Genomic DNA, 16717 nt, shown 5'->3' on the forward strand with positions numbered 1-16717 from the left:
GGCAGGTGAAACCCATTAATCGCTCTGGTTAATGTGGCTTAATTTGTACCTAGGCCTGTAGGCAGCCCAGTTAAAATAAAAATTGGTTCAGGTGCATGTTTCAACGCTTTAATGAGAATTGAAACGTATAAACATTGTTTACAAAAGTAATATGACTGAGCCTTGTGGGCCTAAGAAAAATTGCCCGTTCGGCGTGATTATGTGAGGTTTCCGGAGGAGGAGCAGGAGGAGGAGGATGAATATAATACACAGATTGATGAAGCTAAAAGGTCCCCGTTTTTGATGGTGATAGAGAACGATGCTTCCATCCGCGGGTGCAGCCTACGTATTGTTTAGGTACCGCTGCTGTCCGCTGGTGGAGAACAGAACTCTGGGGAAATCCAGGCTTTGTTCATCTTTATGAGTGTAAGCCTGTCGGCACTGTCAGTTGACAGGCGGGTACGCTTATCCGTGATGATTCCCCCAGCCGCACTAAACACCCTCTCTGACAAGACGCTAGCCGCAGGACAAGCAAGCACCTCCAGGGCATACAGCGCGAGTTCCGGCCACGTGTCCAGCTTCGACACCCAGTAGTTGTAGGGGGCAGAGGCGTCACGGAGGACGGTCGTGCGATCGGCTACGTACTCCCTCTCCATCCTTTTACAGTGCTCCAGCCGCCTCCACCTTGACTGGGGAGCGGTGAAACAGTCTTGCTGGGGAGCCATAAAGCTGTCAAAGGCCTTGGAGAGTGTTCCCCTGCCTGCGCTGTACATGCTGCCTGATCTCCGCGCCTCCCCTGCTACCTGGCCCTCGGAACTGCGCCTTCTGCCACTAGCGCTGTCGGATGGGAATTTTACCATCAGTTTGTCCGCCAGGGTCCGGTGGTATAGCATCACTCTCGAACCCCTTTCCTCTTCGGGTATGAGAGTGGAAAGGTTCTCCTTATACCGTGGGTCGAGCAGTGTGTACACCCAGTAATCCGTAGTGGCCAGAATGCGTGTAACGCGAGGGTCACGAGAAAGGCATCCTAACATGAAGTCCGCCATGTGTGCCAGGGTACCTGTACGCAACACATGGCTGTCCTCACTAGGAAGATCACTTTCAGGATCCTCCTCCTCCTCCTCAGGCCTTACACGCTGAAAGGATGACAGGCAACCAGCATGGGTACCCTCAGCAGTGGGCCAAGCTGTCTCTTCCCCCTCCTCCTCATGCTCCTCCCCCTCCTCCTCCTCCTCCTCAACGCGCTGAGATATAGACATGAGGGTGCTCTGACTATCCAGCGACACACTGTCTTCCCCCGCCTCCGTTTCCGAGCGCAAAGCGTCTGCCTTTATGCTTTGCAGGGAACTTCTCAAGAGGCATAGCAGAGGAATGGTGACGCTAATGATTGCAGCATCGCCGCTCACCATCTGGGTAGACTCCTCAAAGTTTCCAAGGACCTGGCATATATCTGCCAACCAGGCCCACTCTTCTGTAAAGAATTGAGGAGGCTGACTCCCACCACGCCGCCCATGTTGGAGTTGGTATTCCACTATAGCTCTACGCTGCTCATAGAGCCTGGCCAACATGTGGAGCGTAGAGTTCCACCGAGTGGGCACGTCGCACAGCAGTCGGTGCACTGGCAGATTAAGCCGATGTTGCAGGGTCCGCAGGGTGGCAGCGTCCGTCTTGGACTTGTGGAAATGTGCGCTGAGCCGGCGCACCTTTCCGAGCAGGTCTGACAAGCGTGGGTAGCTTTTCAGAAAGCGCTGAACCACCAAATTAAAGACGTGGGCCAGGCATGGCACGTGCGTGAGGCTGCCGAGCTGCAGAACCGCCACCAGGTTACGGCAGTTGTCACACACGACCATGCCCGGTTGGAGGCTCAGCGGTGAAAGCCAGCGGTCGGTCTGCTCTGTCAGACCCTGCAGCAGTTCGTGGGCCGTGTGCCTCTTCTCTCCTAAGCTGAGTAGTTTCAGCACGGCCTGCTGGCGCTTGCCAAAGCATGTACAGGATTTCAGCATTGCTGCCCCTGATGTCAAGAGCACTTGGAACTGTGAGCCAAGAGGGAGGTGTTATGACCCAAGAAATGACTCCATGATTCAGTATATATTCATCACTGTACTGATGACTCTGACTGCCGAATTACCGTACTATGTGTGCTGCAATAAAGGTAAACTTCTGGCTGCACAAGACACTGGTGATTGCAAGAAAAACCATGTATATAATACAGTTTGCAATTGTTATAACAACGTGCCACAGCTTAAAGTGTCAAAAAGTGGTGACTGGTTCCCTTTAATGAATTGGTATTACAGACTGAAAGTCTGGGGCTTAACTATTGAGGCATTCTGATGACATGCCTATCTCTTATTTCTGTTGTGACTTTATATCAATGTCCACACATAGTCAGAAATGCCACTATTCAGGCGAGTTGGGATGTGGATGGAGATTTCGATCAATGTAGAATCTTTTTGGAAATGATAAAAGTAATCTGTATATAGTTTTATATTGACTTGAGACGAGTATTTTCATTTTGTCTTCTAATTCAACCTCCTCATTTCCGTTCTTCTCAAGAATCGTCACAAAGGACCTTTCTTCAGAAGCTGATGGTGCTGGATATTTCGGCCAGGAATACTATTGAAGACGATGAGCTGCATGAAGAATCCTATTTGGACTCAGAAGAAGAAAATTCTGAAGAGAGAGACATAAAGTCACCAGGATCCTTAAACTCTCTTGATGTTCTTTGTGGCCTACTGCATCGATCAGATATGATTTTACAACAGCAGATTGTGTCCAAAATGTCAATGTGCCAGTTTGCGGTCCCTCTACTGCTTCCTTCTCCTGACAGACAAGGCTGCACCTTCATGCTGTGGTCAATGAGAGACATTGTGAAAAGCTGGAGACCTCACTCTTTGATCAATAGTAAAAGTTCTAAGGAGGACAGTATAGTAAATGTCCCCATGCCTGTATTCTCCTTTGTTAGACTTGGGACTTGTAGCATTTCAAAATCTCAATATCTGAACCAAGTCCTAAATCCATCTCAGCAGAACCATAATTTCTTTGTTCATGGCAATATGCCTGGTGGGAATCTCCCTAGAAAACACTCCGATGGACTTGTAGAAATATGCTGGTATCTTCCAGCAGGATATAAAGAGTTGGATGCATTTCTTGACCCCGTTGCCGTTATGAATCTGCGAGGAAACATTGAGTCTAATCAGGAACAGTTCAGGTTCTTGATAAGCGTGTCTTCGGGCCTGTTCATCTTTATTGAGGACATAAATGAGAATCAGCGCAACCTGCTATCAATGATACAACACAAAACAAATATGTTCTTCATTCTCAATGTAAGAGATGGAGAAGTTAATCCTGAGAATTTGAAAACTCAGTTTGAGGTGCTCCCAAGACCAAATATTCTAGTTAAGAATAAACATGTAAATGACTCCCAGGTGGTAAGAAAAATACAGTCTGCAATGAAAATGATATTTGGAAAAACCAAAGAAACACTTAATCTGGATCAAATTGCCACAAAAGCAACCGAATTCAACATCCAGATTGATGAGAATTCCCCAGAGTGCCGAAAAGCAAAAGATAAAGCCAAGGAAATTACAGATAAAATAGGCAATGTAAATCACTATAAGAAGGAAACTATGAAACTACAGGGAGACCTCTGGAAACAAATGTCCAAAACAGAGAAAGAGATGTGCAGAATGAGAGAATTAGGTGACCGAGATGCTGAAGAATATAAATCTGAGCTCCAGGCAAAAATCGTGCAACTCCAAGAGCAGCAAAGACGACACAGCCTGACAAGTGGCATGCTGAAATTTCGAAAAGTCTTGCTGTCGTATCCTCTATGGGAAAACAAATTATTTCTGAAGTGGCTAAAAATATTACTTGACACAAAAGGGAGACATCACCTCCGAGAATTAGACACTGAATACCAACTTAAATCTATGTCTCTGTCACCTGAACATGATCTTCAAAAATGTGATGGTTCATTGGGAGTAGAACATTTTCTCCGGGAGTTAGGGCAGTTCTATGAAGCTGAACTTTCCAAGATACAAGACCACTCACTATCTGAAAACAGAATAAAGATGGCTAGATTGCCAGAAATTGTTTCGGACCTTCTTCTTGATGGTTTCCCATTGGAGCTGATTGATGGAGATGCCTCCAACATCCCCTTACAGTGGATAACTGACATCCTGACTGCGTTGCATAAGAAGATGGGAGGACAATGTAGTATGAGAGTGATAACTGTGCTTGGAGTGCAGAGTACAGGAAAGTCTACCCTACTCAACACCATGTTTGGTCTGCAGTTCCCAGTGGCCAGTGGACGATGCACACGAGGAGCCTTCATGACTCTTATTAAAGTGAAGGAGAACTTCCAGGAAGAGCTAAATTGCGACTTCATTCTAGTTATTGACACTGAAGGACTGAAATCCTTAGAACTAGTTTCTCTAGAGAACAGTTATGAGCATGATAATGAACTTGCCACTGTCATCGTTGGTTTAAGTGATATCACCATAGTTAACATGCCCATGGAAAACGCAGAAGAAATGAAAGATATTTTGCAGATTGTGGTCCATGCATTTCTTCGAATGAAAGGAATATGCAAGAAGTCCAGTTGCCTGTTTGTTCATCAGAATATGAGTGATGTGTCCGCTCCTGTGAAAAACAGAATGGCTAGACAGAAATTTCTCCAACAGCTGAGTGAAATGGCAAAAGTAGCAGCAAGAATGGAGAACAGAAGCGGAATCAATCATTTTTCAGATGTCATTAACTGTGATATTGAAAAGGATTCTTGGTATATTCCTGGGTTATGGTATGGCATACCACCGATGGCATCTGTGAACTCCGGGTATAGTGAAACAGTTAGTGAGCTAAGACAATCAATACTTGGATCCTTACAGTCAATGGACGGAAAACCTCAAAATTTTAGAGAATTTGCAGAGTGGATTAAAAGTTTGTGGAATGCAGTAAAACATGAAAAGTTTGTCTTCAGCTTTAGAAACCATTTAGTCACTGAGGCCTATAACCAACTCTGTATTCACTACGCAGATTGGGAATGGACGTTTCAGAAAAATATTCACAAATGGATGCTGGAGACAGAAACCTTAATCTACAACCTGCCCTACGAGAAACTTGGTGCAGATTTCCGGAAGAAACAGCAAAATGATATTAATCAGGTACTGGACCATGAGGAGAGAGCCATGAATCTATGTCTAGAGAAATACTTTGAGAGTGACTTTCAGAATGCTCATCTCCTGGAAATGTTTCGAGGAGACTTTTTCAGAAGTGTGAACTATCTCAGGAAACAACTTGAACTGGTTCTTCGTGATAATTGTCAGAAGACTGTCCGTATCCAGAAAGAAAAATCCCAGATTCAGGGCATGCAAGCCCAATATATTGACAGAATGGAAGAAAAAATAGCAGAAATGATAGAGAGAAGAAGAGAGTCCAAATACGTGGGAAACCATAATGCACATAAAGAGTTTGAGGCAATGTGGGAGGAAACTGTTTCCACTTTAAGACTAAGTAAACTAGAAAGACGCCATGTTGACCATGAAATCCTTCAACAATTACAAAGGGACATAGGCTGTGATGCCAATGTGATCACTGAGCAGTTCCAAAATCTGCATAAATATAAACATGGAGGATTTTTTCTGGAAAGCAAACATTTCTCTAATGACAAGTCTTTGAAGGATTTTACTGCCTCCTTAATTGATAAATGTAACAAATATGTTGAAGAAGTTACTAGAAAGAAGGAAGACTTTAATGAATTTTATTCACAAGAGCTACTGCTGTTGATCAATAAAGGATTAAGGAGGCGAGATTTCCAAGATCTTCAAATCACAAAACGTTTTGAGTTCGATCTTAAACTTCACATCTTCAGAAGTGCAGTGTTCAAATTCCAGAAGATGCATGAGGTCTTTATCCAAAGAAATGATCCAAGGACTTGCCTAGAGATGCTGAAACCTCAATACTACTCCATCTTTAAGAACATGTATGAGAAAAGGGACAAATGTCAAAGGAAAGCAGAACAATTCTGTGAATTATGTCTGAAGCCTGCAATCACTGATCACATTAACAAGTATCTGGGTAAAGAGATGTTGGAGGACATCCTACAGACTCGGGGCCCAGCAGAATTCAAGAGTCGGACACGTTTACAATTAGTGATTCTTGAAAAATTGCTAAGAACCAACTCGTTAGATCAGTATGTAGAATATATCAATGATTATGAGCTGTTTGTTAAAAAGTGGATCTCATCCTACATTGCAGAAAATTACCAAGACCAAGGACCTATCCAAGAGATGCAATTAAAAACCCTCAATTCTTTGATGGTTAAAGTGAAGCGAACCCTCAATCACTCAACACTTATCTCGTCTAGAAATCTTAATGAGTTTTTAGTACAGTTTTGTAAGATTTTAGAGAAAGAACTTGTCATTTCCAAGAACGACTTGAAAGTTGTTTTGTTCCAGGGTAAGCTGAATGTTAAAGAGTTTATCAAAGATGTCAAATGGCATCTTCAATATCTACAAGAAAAAGTCCAGCAGGAGATGACCTTGATGAGTCTCGACTCAATACTTTCACAGCTGACAATGAAGCCTCAGGAAGAACTCTTCAGGAAGTTGATTGGATGTGGAAAGCAGTGTCCATTCTGTAAAGCCCCATGTGAGGCTGGAGGAGCTGAGCATAAGGAGCACTTTGCCTCTCTTCACCGACCCAGGGGACTAGGACAACGTGTAGATGAATCGTCCAACACTCTGGACCATTCCATATGTACTACAAATGTAATCTCCAATAAGAGTTTCCATAACAAAGAAACAGATTGGAAGCCTCATCCTTACAAGGATTACAAGACCCATTATCCAGACTGGGCCATCAGCCCTGACATGGCTGCCAATGCTTCAGACTACTGGAAGTTTGTCTTGAAAGAATTCAATGATTCATTTGCCCAAATTTATAGGACAAACCCAGCAAAAATACCAGAAGACTGGTACAAAATAACTCGTCATCAAGCCCTTAGCAGCTTGAGGATGGCCTTACAATGAACCAGTCACCTTCAGCAACAAACTCTACTGAATGAGGATAAATTGAGAGCTCTCTATAATTACAGGACTTGTACTCTTATACCAAGCTCAATGATAAAAGGCTACATGTGTTATTAAATATGGCTCTGGATTAGACTGCTTTATATATGGATGTTTTTAGTTCCTTGCTATGACTAAGGACACCAGAGACACGTCATCAGGATTTTTTGTGTTATAGTCACTTGCTCAAGATAAGCTTTAATATTAATAACATTTGGTTTTGATAATTTTTGACCAAACTTTTGGATGAGTTGGACTTCTGTATATATATCTCTGGTTTCACACTTTGGTCCAGTAAAGCCGTTTGCTGTCATCTTTGCTTCGGTGGCTGGTAAGCTGGACTTGTTTTTTTTTTAAAACTAGCTTTATACTAAGCCTCATCTGGCTGAATGTGTTCTCTTGTGATGTGTTCCCTCTTGTTCTTCTGGAAGCCATTATACATCCTGTCTGTCAATATGAGGACATTAATGACTCCTGACGGAGGACAATAGCGGTCATAGAGCAGTCTGCATCACATCCTTCAGGACATAAAGGGTGCCCCCTTATTACAATCCTGGGTATAAATAGATCATGGGAGAGATCTCTGTACTGACCCCGGTTATATATATACATAGTTATTAGAGCGCCCCCTTGTTGCAGTCCTGGGTATAAATAGATGATGGAAGAGACCTCTGTACTGACCCCTGATATATCTATACATAGTTATTAGAGCGCCCCCTTGTTACAGTCCTAGATGTAAATATATGATGGGAGAGATCTCTGTACTGACCCCTGATATATCTATACATAGTTATTAGAGCGCGCCCTTGTTACAGTCCTAGATGTAAACATATGATGGGAGAGATCTCTGTACTGACCCCTGATGTATTATACAAAGTTATCAGAGCGCCCCCTTGTCACAGTCCTGGGTATAAATACATGATGGGGGAGATCTCTGTACTGACCCTTGTTATATATATACATAGTTATTAGAGCGGCCCCCTTGTTACAGTCCTGGATATAAATAGATGATGGGAGAGACCTCTGTACTGACCCCTATATATATATATATATATATATATATATATATATAAAATTAGTTATTAGAGCACCCCCTTGTTACGATGCTCGGAATAAATAGATGATGGGAGAGATCTCTGTCCTGACCCCTGATATATTTATACATAGTTATTAGAGCACCCCCTTGTTACAGTCCTGGGTATAAATAGATGATGGGAGAGATCTCTGTACTGACCCGTTATATCTATACATAGTTATTAGATCGCCCCCTTGTTACGATCCTCGGAATAAATAGATGATGGGGGAGACCTCTGTACTGACCCCTGTTATATCTATACCTAGTTATTAGAGCACCCCCTTGCTACAGTCCTAGGTATAAATAGATGAAATCTCTACATTGTCCCCTGATATAGTTATACGTAGTTATTAGGTCGCCCCTCTTTTTCTAGATAGTGACCCTAATTTTGATAACCTCTCTGGGTAGTGTAGTACGTCCATTCCATTTATTTAGTTGTGCATCTTTGAACCTGCTTAAGCTCTGACATGTCTTTCCTGTGTATTGGCACTCAGTACTGTACACAATGCCACACGTGTGGTTTGACCAGTGATTTGTATAGAACAACATCTATGGGGGTATTTATTAGGACCGGTGTTTCAAACGATGTTTTAACATGACCCCTGGTGGTGCACAATGTGCCTAATATTTGGACAGGCGCTCCCCTTTTCATACATTAGGCACCTCTCAGTACCTCTGTGCAGCAATACAGAAATTTGAGACAGCTCCACGCTAGAGTAGATTTCTAGGATAATTTACGATAATTTCTGGTGTATATTATACATAAATGTGTCAGTCTGGCCACGCCCTTCTGGCAAGCCACGCCTCTATTAAAAAAATTGCATGGACTGCTAAAATTGTGTATATATATATGTGTGTGTATATATATATATATATATATATATATATATATATATATATATATATATATATATATATATATACACACACATCTATAATTCTTGTGATGCATTCCATGGAACTACTTGCCTTGGCAACTTCATCAACTACGAGTGCAGTTTGTGTAGTTAGTGGCCAGACGGTCCTATGCCTTTTGTGTATAGCGCTGCATTGTGTGAATTGCTGTGAAGACTGAATAAAGCAGCTAAGGCCAGATCTGACCCAGAATCCAGTGTGGTGGAGTAAAACTTCTTCATATGCCAAGATCTTTCCAAAATTGACAGGATCGCAGCGAGCTGACCTCCCCAAAGTTGTCACATTATATTCATGTAGAGACTTACACTGTATATACACAGCACACCTATATAGACTAAATACATATCTTCTCATATAATATGTAGGGTTATGCAAGTACATTCAGGTATATACCTAATTTATCCACATATCACACACATACATGGCTATACATGTATAAGGTGCTACGGTGGCTGTCTCTTAGACCCGGCATCCTCCCTCTGGCCCTGTTTAGATACACATGCTGCATACATTTCCATAAGTGGCAGAACTGCTAAGCGATATGTCAATGAAAATGATGTAGGGAGACTTGGGGGAAGAGGGCAGCTACTACCATGATGTATAGTAATATAAATCCAGAAAGAATTGGACCTACAACTTAGAAGAAGACACCCCGCTTCTTAAAGACCAGGCCGGGGTCTACCATCTAGGCACAATTTGAGGTATGTTGTAACATTATGACAGTTGAGGAAAGAACTTCACTAATTGGAGGAGAAGGGAAACCTCTGAGGAGGGATAAGCGGTGTTTTTCCCCCCCTTATCTACAGTATTGGAGATTTATTAATAGTGAAGTAAGATGCTAAATTTCATTCTACACCGAAAGAGTTGCAAATTATGCTAAATGTATCAAAATGGTGCACATGGCCAATACAACGAAGTCTGCCATGGTGCATTCTTCACATTGACCACTAGAGGCCAGCAGTGGAGCTTGCTGATCACAAGGATACAAACAGTTTACGGATCAGTTGTCAAGTTATTAACCCCATAAGTACATGACCTATTTTGGCCAAGAGGATGAAACTATTTTAGGGGGATGTTTATCTGTACTTTTCAGAAGCCATAACCTTTTAATTCTCCATCGCCAGGGCCGTATGAGGACTCGCTTTATGCACAGTGAGCTGTAGATTTTATTGGTACAATTTGGGGGTACATATACTGTAGTGTAAACCTTTACAACTCTTTTTTTGGAGGGCAGGGAGAGAAAACATCAATTCTGCCATTTTTTTCCGCACAGCGTTAATCATGCAGCATAAATGACACAATCCATTTTTTTCTCGTGTAGGCACAATTACGATATCAAAATGATATTTTTTTAGGTTTTTCCACTTCTGCACAATAACCCTTTTGTTGGAGATTATAATTTTTTTGCATCGGTGCATTCAGTCATATAACGTTTTTATTTTGGAGCTTGTTTTCTTGCGTGACCAGATGTAGTTAGTATTGGTGTGATATTGGGGTACATACAGCTTCTTTTTATCACTTTTATTGTATTTTTGGGCGGCAAAATGAGGAAAATAAGCATTTGGGCTGTGTTTTTTTCGTTTCTCTTTGTTTTACAGTTTTTGCTGTGCAGGATAAATCGCTAATTCAATTTATTGTATGGGTCGTTATGGACACGATAATATTAAATATGTGGGGGTTTTTTATATACAAAAAGGGAAAAAGTGCACAGAAAAAGTTTTCTAATACATTCTTTGTCACTGTATGGGACTTGAACTAGGGAAGCTAAGATCGCTAGGATAATGCATTGCAGTACTTCTGTATTGAAATTATTATCGCTTGTCTGGCATCTGGTTGCCATGGTAACTCATTGCTCCTCCGCTATTACATAGGGGAGGGTATATGCCACAGTCTACATTGATCACAGCATGAAAGGGGTTAACAGTGGGATTGGTGTTCTCACTGATCCTTACAGTTGCAGCAGGACACCAGCTGTCAGTCATAGCTGTCTCCGGGTGGGGCTTGGCGCGGCTTCAGCTTCTGAGCCTGTGCCATCCACAAGACACAAGAAGAAAAAAAAGTCACAGCAGCACTCCAAGGGTTCAGCCACACCGCTGGTGCAAGGCACTATGCAATAGCCTAGTTAGGGTCCCGACTCCCCGGGTCCACCGTTGGTCATCAATGCAGAAATGAAGAACCAGGCAGCATTCATTAAAATCCTCTTCTTTATTGAAACATGAGGAAGCAAGCAGCCACGTATCGACCCTGTGCTCGGGTCTTTATCAAGCTTAATGTCCTGTTGCATGAAGGGTTTTATGTGCCAACTGATCACATAATTAAAAGGATCCACAGCTCAAAAAAAATGAAGGAACATTTAAATTCCACATCGGATCTCGATGAATGCAAGATTTAAGTTAAAAATCTTTACGGATAAAAATTGTGTAAAATTATGTATCAACGTCAATGGAAACCAAAGACATCAACCAGCTGAGGGCTGGATTCCAAATCACCCAGAAAGCTGCATGGTACTGGGCTGTGAGCACGAGTCCCCCTACAGGGCATCGGGCCCTCATGGAGTCTGTTTCTGACAGGTGACAAACATGGAGAGCAGTAGTTGCTGGTGGTCAGTCTATAGGGCTCCGGCAGTGCTCCTCCAGTCCTGATGGCGCGTTGATGCCCTTCTAAGGTCCGGTCCAGCAATCCTTGTGTAACGGCCGTGTCCTGGTACCTGCTCCATGTTCTTGAGAATATGGCAAGAAACTCAGGAAACCTTTTTATGACAGCACGTATGGATGCGCCATCCGAGAGGAGCAGGTCCACCTGTACAACCAGGTTGGGCTGCAGGTAGCGTCTCATGTTACCAGTCAGTTGATCCTGTGCAGTAAATGTCCTGTTGGGGGGCTTAATGTTGGAGAAACAGGCCAAAAACTGAAAAACAGGATGAGGTCTCATTGCCACACAATTATAAAGAGAAAGACAGAATTACCTGCGGCCAAGCACTTTTCTAGTCACGGACATGACATAGAACATATGAAAGTTATTATACTTAAAGGGAATTTCAAATCACCAAAGCCATAGAAGAATTTGGGAGTACAAATTTAGAACAACTTTTGAGACTTTCAACAGAGGCCTAAATTCTTCAAGATGATTCATGCGTGACTGGGAAGTATGAGAAATCTATAGCACAGGTAACACTCTGGCCTGGGGATCCCCTAACACTAATTCAGAGACCATAAAACCTTCACATCTTTATCAGTGGGCTATTTAAGTATTTATTTATTTCTCTACTCATCCTGTTGTGGTATTCTTTTAAGTGCAAATTAATCGTGTGTGTGTGTGTGTGTGTGTGTGCGTGCGTGCGTGCGTGCGTGCGTGCGTGCGTGCTCCTCTTCAGATCTTTTTCATTATGCCTGAGGAAGTACCTTGAGTAGGTTGGAAGACTCGCTGTACCATCATGTTTCTTGTTAGCCGTTAAAAGGTATCAAATCTACAAGATTACTTGGTTTCCCTTACTGGGAACAATCACGTTACCAGTTGTGACAGACAGCAAACCCCAAAATTAGAGACAAATCAGTCCCTTCTTGGGGATTCTTCTGGCGGTACCTCTCCGGCGCTCCTGTTGTCACTTTCATTTGCACTAGAGCAGGTGAAATTGATTGACAATCGTTTCTGCCTCATAACTGGACAGGCTGATATCCCTGAAGTGTAAGTGACCTGAGGTTACACTGTGATGCTTCAAGGGGCTTTACCAGAATAACAAGTTATCCAGAATAGGGGATAGCTTGCTGATCGGTGGAGGTCTTACGCTGAGGTATGTGCCGATCTTGAGAACAGTACTTCTGTATCCCATTCTCCTGTTACTGCAGGGGTTGCTTCTTCTTCAGTACTGACCACTCTGAATGGAGCACTGACCATGTGTGCTGTCACGCTCCATTCACTTTCAGTGGGATTGCTGGAATACCCAAGTGGGAGCTGCACAAACGTCCGGTTGCATGGTAGGGCATGAACATAAATTTTCACGGGAAAGCAGGAGTTCAAAATAAAATAAAAAAGTACTGCACGCGCGTACCGGCCAGCGCTTCCGCAGACCAGGCAACAGAAGACCCGGACAGGTAATGCAGTGTCCTCGGCTGCGGGCAGGGTCGGATTCTGCTGTGGGCTCCCATCCGCCCATGGACATGAAGCCTAAATGAAGTCTTCTGTCAGTACAAGAATGAACTAATGCGACAGTCGCCTTGAAGTTAGTCATCCCTGATATCAGAGTGCTGGGCTGGGTGGCTGCAGTATCCGCTGCTGAACCTGGGCCCCATCCCTGTCTCTCCTCTGCCCCTCTCCCCCAGTGTCCAGCCACCAGCCAGAACTGACCAACGATTGCGCAGAGGCAGCATCCCAACACTCCCACCATCCTAAGGACACTAAGTTCTGTCATATAGCATAATGCAGCAATTTTGTGTAAAAACCGAATGGACGTCATGGACTATGATCAAGGAGCACAGCTGGTATGTTCCTGCACTTTGTCACGGGGTTACACCTATGGGTTCATGCAGTTTGTCTTCCATTCACTGACCACAAGGGTCAGGAAAGTACCAGTGCACAGAGCCCACAGTGGTGGCACAGATGGAAATAGGACAGAACTTTAGTCAGGAACAACCTTCATGAAGTTAGACACAGAATGGAGGCTTTGTATGTCAGAGAATACTGTACGTTTTACCCCAATGGATAATTCTGAAGTCATATCTGGGCCTCCGATTACTGGAAGTTTACCCTGAAGTATAATATGCAGTTTATAGAGTATTACAATGTTATGTCAGCCGAGCTGTCTGAAGACCGGTCTCCAAGCACCAAAGAGCAAGCACTCCAAAGCCTGCAAGAAACCTCCAACTAGAGAGGAGCGTCTACGGGGGATTCCGGACCACGATGGCTCAGAAGGCTACGGCTGAGGGCTGCATTTGTCTATAGCTTAAAGTGATAATGTGTTTACTTGTCATGGGCTCCTACATGCCTTGAGGAACTCAACCAAAACCATGCTCAACATTTTCTTCATGATCCAACGTTAAATACGGTGGAAGAGTTTCAACTGTGTGTTGCTCATAGCAAGCAATCACAACCCGGCTGTCATTTTATTACAGCAGCCTAAGCAATAATGATTGGCTGCTATGCACAAATAATTTTTTTTTTTTTTAGTTTTAATAAATAAAGCCTATTATATGAGCTATGGTCACATAAGATGTTTTTTAGTGTGATGAATAGTTTAGACGTGTGGTGAATCCGGAATAAGTCCAAAACATGGAAACCCATCAGGCAAGCCCAGAGAACATAAAATTACTGTGAGGCCGGCTTCATACTGGCGATAGGCTATCTTGCGTTGCGAGAGTGAGTGAAAACGCATGAAAATGAAACCAATGATTTTCATTTTCATTTGCGTTGTCTTCACTGCACACTCGCAGCGCTAAGAAAAAACTGCACTTCTGCCCATTGTTTTCAATGAGGCCGGCTCCAGCAGCTCTGGCCTTATTGAAAACATAGGCAGTACATAACGCTCCCCTGACAGCTATGGCAGGGGGTTTCTTCATCCCCATCACAAGATAGCCTATCCGTCAGTGTGAAGCCAGCCTGCGTAAAGGGGTTTAGCTGAGTTAGAAAAACATGGCTGCTTCCTTCCAAACACATTGCCACACTTGTTTGTGGATTGCATCCGGTACTACAGTTCAGCTCCCATTAACTTCAAGGCAGCTGAGCTGCAGTACCGTACACAACACCATGGACAAGGGTGGTACCGTGTTTAACAGAAAGCAGACATGCTTTTCTAACCCTAGACAGCCCCTTTAAGAATGAGGGTGAAAGAGCCAAGACATCAAGGGCTGCAGAGACTCCACAACAGCATTAGGCCCGACTTAAAGAAGTGAAGGAGAGCCAGGACATGAAGGCTATCCATGCAACGCCAGGTACATAAGCTAGTACATATAGAGCATCTCCCCACAACAGTTCGTGTTCTGCAGGTTAGATGTTTTAGCATAATGGAGTAAAGTTTCTGCATTCTTGTCAGGGAGAGTGCTGGATTGTACAGCCATTGTCATGTCCTCCTGCTCTTGTAAATGGGACTCACCAGTGGTCTCCCACCTCGGGGATCAATTTCTTGTCAAGGGATCCTTCTAAAATCGACTGCTATTAAGTGCTCAAATTTGTTTTCAGTGGGGCCGGCAGCCGCACTGGACGGCGTGCTAGGTGCGCTTCTTTCCCCGAAGTGATGCTCGGTGGGTTTGACATAAAAATGCCTCTCATCCATGGGGCTTTCACATGGATAGCAAGCGTGATATGGGGCCGCCGACTTCACACGGGCCATATCGCGCTCACCCGTTAGTTAGCCTAAGAATGTTTTGGGTGTAATGTGTTGGGTTTCCATCATCCCCCCTTAAGCAGATCTGGAGCAGTCTGTAGGGGGTACAGATTATAGGATTATCCAGATTTGCTGTAGATGTTTTACCCCAATAAAGGCGACATTTTCTCTCACGATCATGACGTCTTTCCTGCGATGTTAGAGTTTTCCTAAATGGTGACATTTGTCTGGCCAGTCCCCTCACAGGATCAGCACACTCCACTCCTGAACCAGTCTGCACCATTGAGGACCCGTCTTCTTCCACTCTCTCATGCCCTAAACCTGCCGCTGGGTTACATCCCTCTTCTGGATTAGTGCTCTGCTGCTCAGCACGTACAGGTCAGTCTGTTCTTACTTGGTGTACATCTGCTTCTGGGAAAGCTGGGTGACAACTCCTAGAGCTGCCATCATGGCTCTCACCAATTACCACTGATCTGCCTTCCAGTCTACAAAGGCTGGGCAATGACCCCATGGGATCTATAACTGCAGCAAGGGCTGGCGAGTCAGAAATTTGGCTTACCACCTGCACAGGCCTGACTGCAGTCATACGTGGAACATCCAAGTTCAGAGGTCCCCTCATTTTTTCTAAGAGCTACTTATCCAAGAAAGCTGGAAGTTTTGTCACTTCTCACCATAATCTCCCGCTTGATGTGCAGATTTTTCACAACATTGACACTAATTGTACAGGTCACTTCTTTGAGAGTGGGGGGAGGGGGTCTATTTTGCCAATGGAAAATTTGCTGATGGAAGAGTGGCACAACTAGAAAACTTGCAACCATGGAGAGTGTTCTTCATCCAGGTCTCAACCATTCTGACAATTGACAGAAAAAAGGCACCACTCATGCCATCATCCCGTATCAAGACTGTCTTGACGCATTGCCACATGTGCAGCCTTGTGATCGGCAGTCAACATTCATTGCATCTAATTGGAGAAAGCTTTTCACATCTTCCCACAGGAAGGTGTGCACAGACTTCATAGGTAGTCAGCGGTCCTCCATAATCACTTGCTCTACAAGCGCAATCAGGTTGTCGAACCGACTGGCGCATGGCTGACACTCCTTTGGTTCGCTCTCTCAAGATGTTTGACCTTCTTTGAACCATCGCACCTACGAATGCACGGTTTTCGCATCTGTGACACCTTCACTGCATGTCTCACTTGATCGATAAAGAAGGTTGAAGGGTGTCATTCCACGCAAATGATGACTACATGTCATTTCTAACTCCAGCCGCTGTCACATAGGTTTTGTGCACTGGGTGATGCTACCATCTGTCTCATCACCCCCGAAGACTGCTGCGTCTGAATGAGTCCCGTGTTTCTACCTGCTC

The 16717-nt window shown here is 43.9% G+C and overlaps 1 protein-coding gene across 1 annotated transcript; it reads left to right on the top strand.

Annotated features, from left to right (window-relative positions):
- Positions 1-2544: 2544 nt before the first annotated feature.
- Positions 2545-7470, top strand: LOC136577203 (up-regulator of cell proliferation-like). The gene has a single exon (XM_066577004.1). It carries the CDS (start codon positions 2565-2567, stop codon positions 7005-7007), a length of 4443 nt encoding a protein of 1480 aa, XP_066433101.1. The 5' UTR covers positions 2545-2564; the 3' UTR covers positions 7008-7470.
- The last annotated feature ends 9247 nt before the right edge of the window (positions 7471-16717 follow it).

This window comes from Eleutherodactylus coqui, chromosome 8 (genome assembly GCF_035609145.1).
Source record: "Eleutherodactylus coqui strain aEleCoq1 chromosome 8, aEleCoq1.hap1, whole genome shotgun sequence".
Classification (NCBI taxonomy): domain Eukaryota; kingdom Metazoa; phylum Chordata; class Amphibia; order Anura; family Eleutherodactylidae; genus Eleutherodactylus; species Eleutherodactylus coqui.